The sequence below is a fragment of the Rhamphochromis longiceps genome, linkage group LG8 (genome assembly GCF_057381845.1).
Source record: "Rhamphochromis longiceps isolate RC_006_pf linkage group LG8, R_longiceps_female_GT1.1, whole genome shotgun sequence".
Lineage (NCBI taxonomy): Eukaryota > Metazoa > Chordata > Actinopteri > Cichliformes > Cichlidae > Rhamphochromis > Rhamphochromis longiceps.
The window spans coordinates 35,657,945-35,667,226 of NC_140564.1; the positions used below are offsets into that span (position 1 = coordinate 35,657,945).

Sequence of the window (9,282 nt, forward strand, 5' to 3'; positions counted from 1 at the left end):
TATTTGGTGACACTGTTGAACTTTTTATTTAGATTTTTGTGATCAATGATGTTTCATAATTTGTAAATTTAGTTTTTTTCAGGTCACCTTGTCAATAAGATTTTAAATCTTAGTGGGTCTTTCCTGGTTAAATAAAGAATTAATAATTAATTATGACGTGCTTAAATTTCAGATTTGTTATGAACTCTTTAACGTCCAGCGTCTTTGTTTTCACTGAGACTGAAAGCTTGGAGTCATTTTTAATGCTGCTCTTTACAGGCGAGTTCACTGAGACAACAGAAAAAGACACGAGTGTTTTAGAGCTTCACCATCTTTCCTTTATGGTTTTACAGCTTTATTATCAGTTTCTGTTTGAGCAGCAGTCTTTTATTTTCTGCTAAACTCTGAATCTTATTATTACTATTAACCTCTGGTGCTGGTGAGTAACTGAGCAGTTTTTAGTTAGTTCTTTAATGTAATATGAAATATTTCCAGTTCTGAGCTGTCAGGGTTCAATTCTAAAGTTTAGCTGATATTTATACAATCAAACACTCATCTGTGTGAGTCACAGGAAGTGTAAAGCAGGAGAAAACAGTCTTAGAAACCCTACACCTCTGTGGATCAGGCCAACCCACAGCTCAACAGAAACACCGAGATTTCGACACTTCCTCATTCTTCATCGTGTTTGTCCCCACAGAAGGAAACAAGTTTCACCCTCAGGTCGTCAGCAATGACGCATCAAAGACATTGGCCGGCGAGAATATCAGTAAATGTGACGACCTCTGACCCAGAAACGCGCGAGCTAAAACCACAAAGGTCTGTTCGTTACCTGGTTCCATGGTAACCAAGCAAACTATAAACAAACCTGGACTGTTTATGAGCGCAGATTCACGGGTCAAGGAAGTGCTCGTGGTCACGTATAAACAAAGCTTTTTAATATATATCTAACTTCATAACAACATCATGAGGTCAGAATCATGGAAAGCAGCTCTGGTGGAGTCTCAGAGAATAATAAAGAGCAGTAAAGCAGTGAAAAGCAGAATAGGCTGTAAAGTTTTCAGTAACTTGGACGCCTGGAAAGGATTCCCTGTAAAATCTAAATATTTGTATAACCAGTTAAATGCTGGTGCTAAAGTATGTCATGTTACTGGTAGCACTCTTGGCTGAGTAGTTTTCCTCGGCCCCTCAGTTTGTGAAATGTGTTGTGAAATGTTTTTGACTCTGACTTCGTTCACACTCTGTACCAGCCTCTGTGGGGCAACGGGCTGACGAGGAAGATCCTCCCGCGGGAGACATAAATACCCGACAAAGATCATTCCTCCTCGGACACTTTATGGATGAACGTCTCGCGTCGGGACTGGTGAGTACTGGATTCATCTAATCTCCTCTGATTCTCTGGATCAGATGTGGAAACATACACAGGCCTGTTTAATCCGCGTGTGCTGACATATATTCTCAGTGTAAACTCCTTAAAAGTGCCACATGTAAACTAAAAATAAATAACCTTCCATGCATATTTTAAAAAATGTTTATTTTTCCTGGAACAGCTGTGATGCTATGATAGAGCTATCTGTGTTTATTGTAATTTAATAACTGAATCCTGTAGCTGGGAACTTCAGGCCATTAAAACTTCATGTTGATTGAATATTATATGGCACAATAACACCGTAATGGCACACTTCTTTGTTAAATCATAATCAGAATACTTTATTAATCCTTAAGGAAACTGTGTGGGTTACAGTTGCTCCAAGACAGTAACAGACTCAGCTATTTTAATAATATGTTACATTGTTTACAAATTTAAGAAATTGCACTAAAATAAACAAATCAGTCAATTATAAATATCAAGAATATTGAAAAGAATATCAGACGTGAGAATGTATTTGATTGACATTTGACTCTAACTTGTGAACTTTGTCATTTGTTGTTTCACTGTAAAAGAAAGTATTTTGACTTAATTAAACATTTTTTAGGTCTTTCTTCTGTTTGTTTAATATTTTGGATCCCAGCATGTCCAGGACTTGTGAAAGAGTGGAAGTGATTCATGTCATCTTTGATAAAAATCTAAATTCTGCTGTTTTAAAACAGAAAAAAAGGAAGAACAAGAGGAAGCTTCAAATTTCAAGAGTTTGGAAACTTTCCAAGGTGTGGTCACACAGACTTTCCCCCTCGCTCAGATTTAACCACCAAACCCACAGATATTTTTAACAGTCAAACTTAAGAATAATCCTCAATAAACTTCAAGGACTTTCTGCCCGAGTCACCAAAATGACCTCAGAGCCAAACTTCACCACTGCCTCAAACCTCACCACCCCCTCTGCCAATGGTGGCTGCCCACCTGTCGGTATTGGGCTGGAAGGTAAGATCTTTTTTGTTATTCTCTTTTTATTAAACAACCTATATAAACACAAATAATCCAAAATAAACATATAAACAAGATCAGATGTAAATAAAAATAAATAAATAAATAAATAAATAAAAAAAACCCAAAAAAACCAAAAACAGACAGGTGTACCCTCTAGTGTGTATGTACTCGCACACACATATTCACTCACACACCCATATTCTTAGGCATACATACACATACCTACTTACATATGTGTTCACTTATAGTCTCATACATACTAGCATATACATATAAACACATAACGATTCAAAAATGTGGCATATATAGTTACAGAGATTCAAACAAGATCAGGTCTCCTTAACTGGATGTAGTGTTTCCTTTTACCCCAAATTTCACTAAATATATCAAACTGGAGTCTTTTAATGAAGGTAATTCTTTCCATTTTAAACATCCCATATACACTCTCATGCCAATCACCCAGTGATGGAATTTTCGCACTAAGCCATTTCTTGGTAATAATTTTACAGGCAGCCAAACTCAGGATACCATACAACTGCTTAGACATTTTATCTACATTTACTGAGTATAAATATCCAAACAAAAGTTCGTCCCAATTAAAGGGAAGCTGCATACAAAAAATAATCTGCAACTCAGAGTGGATCAATACCCAAAAAATGTTGATCCTTGGGCAAGACCAGAACAGATGGAAATGTTTTACTCCTTGGGCCCCACAATTTCTCCAGCAATTAGAGTGGTTAAAATAATGTTTACTTTGTGCAGGAGTAATAAAAAACCTACAGATACTCTTCCAACCATAACATCTCCATGTATTAGAACTAGAAATTCTCCACTGAAAAGCGCACTGCTCATACCAAATGTTATCTGATATTGCTATATTTGTTTCACTTTCCCATTTTTTTTTTGGATGTAGGTAGTATTCCACTTCTTAACCTCTTGTATACCCTTGTACAATCTTGAAATCACCTTAGGGCCTGTGTCAGCCTGATAGGCCTTGACAAATATACTCAGAACAGGTAAAGAAAAAAGATCTGTTCTCTTAGGTATAAAATTATATGATGATGATTATATGATGATTATATGATGCCTAATTTGTAAGAACCTAAAAAAGTCCGTTTTACTTAATTGGTATTGATCTTTTATTGATTGGAAGTCCCTAAGAATTCCCTTATCGTAAAACATACAATATGCCGTTAAACCTTGTCCAGCCCATTTTTTATATCTTACGTCTAATTCATTAGGTAAAAAATCACTGTCAAAAGCGCACCATCTTAAAATCCTAACCTCTTCAATCCAATCATTCTTATTAAGAAATTGTAAGAGTTTTAAGGGTAGGTTAATCCATTGGCTTCCTTGATGAATTTGTTTTTTAATAAGTGTCACATCCCCTAGAATTGCCTGAATTGGAGAATCTTTTATAGTCACTGTTTCTAGTTGTAGTTCTTTCCATCTCGCTTGATAATCTACATTACACCAACACACTAATGTTCTCAATTGAGCAGAAATATAATAGTCTTTCAAACATGGGAACCCCAACCCTCCTTTGTCTTTAGCCAACTGAATAGTTTGGTACTTAATCCGTGGTTTTTTCCCCTGCCATATAAACCTAGAGATTATTTTGTCCCATTCCCGAAATTGTTTGTCAGTTATTTCTACAGGGAGTGTTTGGAACAGATAGAGCATCCTAGGCAAGATATTCATTTTAACTGTATCTATACGTGATTCAAAATTTAAAAATGGTAATAAATTCCATCTTTTAATATCCTCATTTATTTTATAACTTAAAGGATTAAAGTTTGCATTGTATATCTTAGATAGATCTTTAGTAATATTTACTCCAAGATACTTTATCTGCTCCGTCTCCCATTTCAAGGTAAGATCATGCCACCCGTCCTCATCATCGACGTCATTCTGGGGCTGCTGGGAAACCTGGTCGCTCTGTGGATCTTCTGCTTCAAACTGAAGGCGTGGAACCCCAACAGCCTCTTCCTCTTCAACCTGGTTATCGCAGACTTCCTCGCTCTAGTGAGTCTACCTCTGAGGATCGACGCCTTGCTCAGGAGTCACTGGGTGTTTGGAGACGGCATGTGTCGGATCAACCTCTTCCTGATGTTTTCCAACCGCTCGGCGAGCATCGCACTCATGACCGTGGTGGCAATTTATCGCTACTTTAAGGTGAGAGAGTCCTCGTGGTGATGGAGTTGTAAAAATGCTTAACAAAGTTTTTTGTTGCACCTCGTTGGGCCACATTCCTGGTAAAGAGAACAAACCTCTGACTGCATTTCTAATATTTTTGAATCACTCCAACACGGGAAACTCGTGTGCTGCAGGTCTGTTAAAGTGATACAGGTTGTTTTTATTCATGGGGCTCCAAACAGGGAAAAGTTGGTAGTAATAGCTTGATGTAAATAGCTTGATGACATAACTGGGTAAAACTAAAGTTAAGCCAACATGGGTAAACAGCTGGTATGGTTAGGTAGCGGTATAAAGAGTAGCCCACTCAGCTAAATTAATGGATAAATAGCTGTAATCATATTCTACATTGTCATTTATAAATGAAGCTGAAGGAAGGAAGACTGAAACTGTGTTAGGAAGTTAGGACCTTTACCTGACTGAGATCTTTAAATCCATCCATCCATCACCTGACACTGTGACATGAAAACTGGTTTCCTGTTTACAAATGGTCCAATAACGCTGCAGGAACCATGATGATTGGCCAATCAGTGCCAGGCACACAATTAATTTCACCATCAAACATTTTCAAGATTCAAAAGATGATTTAAACAGAAACTGCTGCTTTAGTTTCGGCACTATCCCGACATACCGAAAATAGGAACATGTTTTGATGTTCTTCTGCCCCTAAAACCCAGGAAAAACCCATCATGTGACGGTGCAGGGTGTGCCAAAATAACTTCAGGTGTGGGTCTACCAACTGGCGAGAGAAATGTTGAGCTAGTTTGTAATTTAATCCCAAATCTGATTTTTTTGTGTGTCTACTGGAGGAGACCCCAAACTAGATGATGTAGAACAGAAGTTCCTACTTGTTTATCCAGATAATTGTATTCAGGTGGAAGTTTCAGAACCAGTATCACCAGTGCTGTTTTCTTCCAGGTGGTCCATCCTCACCACCGCTTCAACCGCATGACCAAGCGACAGGCGGTGTTCGTGTCGCTGTTTGTCTGGCTGCTGGTCATCACGCCCCGGGTTCCTATGCTGGCTTACAACCACATCAAGGGCAGCGGCAACACAACCCAGTGCTTCTTCTTCACGTCTTACAAAGAGGCGTCGCGAGCCATCATCATCCTGGTGGCCATGCATCGCATCCTCACCGTGCTGGAGTTCATCTTCCCGATGGCCATGCTGCTGTTCTGCTCCATCCGGATCTCCAGCTTCCTGAAGGAACGATGTATGGGCAAACCCGACAAAGTGCACAAGGCGATGCGAGTGTGCATCGCCATCGTCGCAGTATTCATGGTATGCTTTCTGCCCACCACGGTGACAACCATCGGAGTGTGGATCATCCGCTCGTACCGCCCGTGGGACTGCACCAGCTTCTACAGATTCACCCAGCTCAGCATCGTGTCTCTGGGGTTGAACTTCCTGAACTCGGCCCTGGATCCCATCATCTACATCTTCTCAAGCTCCATGTTCAGGAAGGCCCTGGTGGGTGCGCTGCCCTGTGCACTTCGCTGTGGGCAGGACGCGGAGGACAACAAGACGTCTTCTTCGGGAACTCAGTCGACCACCCAGGAGGAGATGAAATCCATGAGGACTGATTGAGGAAGCGAGGCGAAATAGTAAACTGCTCCTTGCTAATAAAGACTAATCAAAGAAGTGAAACCTTTTCCCTGCTCTGATTTCCTTTATTTTTGTATAATTTTGCATAAAGTTATATCTTTGGCTTGTTTTATGATGAATCTGAAAATCTGTCGCATAACCATGTAAACATATATTCAGTCAAGTTTGAAATATTTTTCCTGTTGAACTCTTTAAATGTAAGTTTTAAGCCTTGTCTTTTGTTTTTTATATTTTTTTATTTTGATTAAAAAAAATATTTTAAAAACAGAAATAAAAAAACATCACTGAGATCTCAAAACCTGCAGTTCCTCTGACATCCAGCAGAGGCTCCAGCAGTGAGCCAGTCCCCATAGAGTACCATGCTAAACTGCAGCAGAAGAAAATATGTTTACAGCCTGATACTGAAACTGTTTTGGTCTCTGTGCATAAGTCAGCTTAAAATGTTTCTATAATTTACCAGTTTAAATTGAATTAAAGGTATATTCAGTAAATTTCTTTTAGGTATTTTAAAAATTACACTATATCGGATATCGGCAGATATCCAAATTTATGATATCGGTATCGGTTTCGGAAATAAAAAAGTGGTATCGTGCCATCTCTAATAACAAATAACTCTTATGCTGTATTAAAAGCCAGTAAATAAAAATGCATTTTAAGATAAGATTTTAAAAGATTGACAGTGGGAGCCTGTCTGATGTATAGGGGTAAATTCATTCAGTTCATTAATTCATTCATCCATCCATCCATTCGCTTCCGCTTATCCTTTTCAGGGTCGGGGGGGGGGGCTGGATGGAGCCTATCCCAGCTGTCATAGGGCGAGATGCGGGGTACATGTTGGACAGGTCACCAGTCTGTCGCAGGGCCAACACACAGGGACAGACAACCATTCGCACTCACATTCACTCCTATGGGCAATTTGGATTAATCAATTGACCTATCCTCACAAGCTGCATGTCTTTGGACTGTGGGAGGAAGCCAGAGTACCCGGAGGGAACCCACGCAAACACGGGGAGAACATGCAAACTCCACACAGGAGTATGGGGTGTCTTGCCCGTTGCTATGGGCCATTCAGTCCTTATACAACTGTTGCAAGAGCTTGGGCCGCATAGCAATAAGTCGGACTGGTTCCTGGTGGGTGATGGGCTCCGCCAGGGCTGCCCTTTCTCACAGATTCTGTTCATAATTTTTATGGACAGAATTTCTAGGTGCAGCCAAGTGGCGGAAGGCTTTCACTTGGGTAGTCTCAGGATCTCATCTCTGCTTTTCATGGATGATGTGGTTCTGTTGGCTTCATCAGGTGATGGCCTCCAGCTCAGCTTGGATTGGTTCACAGCCGGAAAAAGGTGGCGTGCCCACTCTGGCTCAGGGACAAGTTCTTACCGAAGTGGAGGAGTTTAAGTATCCTGGGGTCTTGTTCATGAGTAACAGGAGAAGGAAGCTCAACAGATCGACAGACAGATTGTTGCTGCGGTTGCAGTGATGCAGACACTGTACAGGTCTGTTGTGGTGAAGAGGGTCAATTTACCGGTCGATCTACGTCCCCATCCACACCTATGATCCCAAGCTGTGGGTAGTGACCGAAAGAATGACATTGAGGATACAAGCGGCAGAAATGGTAAATGGCCTGTATTTATATAGTGCTTTACTAGTCCCTAAGGACCCCAAAGCGCTTTACATATCCAGTCATCCACACATTCACACACTGGTGATGGCAGCTACATTGTAGCCACAGCCACCCGCACTGACAGAGGCGAGGCTGCCGGACACTGGCGCCACCGGGCCCTCTGACCACCACCAGTAGGCAACGGGTGAAGTGTCTCGCCCAAGGACACAACGACCGAGACTGTCCAAGCCGGGGCTCGAACCGGCAACCTTCCGATTACAAGGCGAACTCCCAACTCGTGAGCCACGATCGCCTTCGCCACGATGGGCTTCCTCTGAAGGGTGGCTGGCCTCTCCATTAGAGATAGGGTGAGAAGTTTGGCCAGTAGAGTGGCTGCTCCCCCACATCGAAAGGAGCCAGTTGAGGCGGTTTGGGCATCTGACAAGGATGCCTCCTGGGTGCCTCCTTCATGAGGTGTTCGCCCACCAGGAGGAGGATCTGGGGCAAACCCAGGACACGCTGGAGAGAATACAGTGGGGCAAAAAAGTATTTAGTCAGCCACCGATTGTGCAAGTTCCCCCACTTAAAATGATGACAGAGGTCAGTAATTTGCACCAGAGGTACACTTCAACTGTGAGAGACAGAATGTGAAAAAAAAATCCATGAATTCACATGGTAGGATTTGTAAAGAATTTATTCGTAAATCAGGGTGGAAAATAAGTATTTGGTCACCTCAAACAAGGAAAATCTCTGGCTCTCACAGACCTGTAACGTCCTCTGTAAGAAGCTTTTCTGTCCCCCACTCGTTACCTGTATGAATGGCACCTGTTTGAACTCATCATCTGTATAAAAGACACCTGTCCACAGCCTCAAACAGTCAGACTCCAAACTCCGCCATGGCCAAGACCAAAGAGCTTTCGAAGGACACCAGGAAAAGTATTGTAGACCTGCACCAGACTGGGAAGAGTGAATCTACAATAGGCAAGCAGCTTGGTGTGAAAAAATCAACTGTGGGAGCAATCATCAGAAAATGGAAGACATACAAGACCACTGATAATCTCCCTCGATCTGGGGCTCCACGCAAGATCTCATCCCGTGGGGTCAAAATGATCATGAGAACGGTGAGCAAAGATCCCAGAACCACACGGGGGGACCTGGTGAATGACCTGCAGAGAGCTGGGACCAAAGTAACAAAGGTCACCATCAGTAACACACTACAACGGCAGGGAATCAAATCCCGCAGTGCCAGACGTGTTGCGCTGCTGAAGCCAGTGCATGTCCAGGCCCGTCTGAAGTTTGCCAGAGAGCACATGGATGATACAGCAGAGGATTGGGAGAATGTCATGTGGTCAGATGAAACCAAAGTAGAACTTTTTGGTATAAACTCAACTCGTCGTGTTTGGAGGAAGAAGAATACTGAGTTGCATCCCAAGAACACCATACCTACTGTGAAGCATGGGGGTGGAAACATCATGCTATGGGGCTGTTTTTCTGCCAAGGGGACAGGACGACTGATCCGTGTTAAGGACAGAATGAA

General features: G+C 41.8%; 1 protein-coding gene across 1 annotated transcript; it reads left to right on the top strand.

Moving 5' to 3' along the window:
- The first annotated feature begins 1,217 nt into the window (after positions 1-1,217).
- On the top strand, positions 1,218-6,433 carry LOC146664419 (hydroxycarboxylic acid receptor 2-like). The gene is made up of 4 exons (XM_085415403.1): positions 1,218-1,339; positions 2,068-2,338; positions 4,218-4,519; positions 5,456-6,433. The coding sequence occupies exons 2-4, from the start codon at positions 2,248-2,250 to the stop codon at positions 6,122-6,124; spliced, it is 1,062 nt and encodes a 353-aa protein (XP_085271529.1). The 5' UTR covers positions 1,218-1,339; positions 2,068-2,247; the 3' UTR covers positions 6,125-6,433.
- The last annotated feature ends 2,849 nt before the right edge of the window (positions 6,434-9,282 follow it).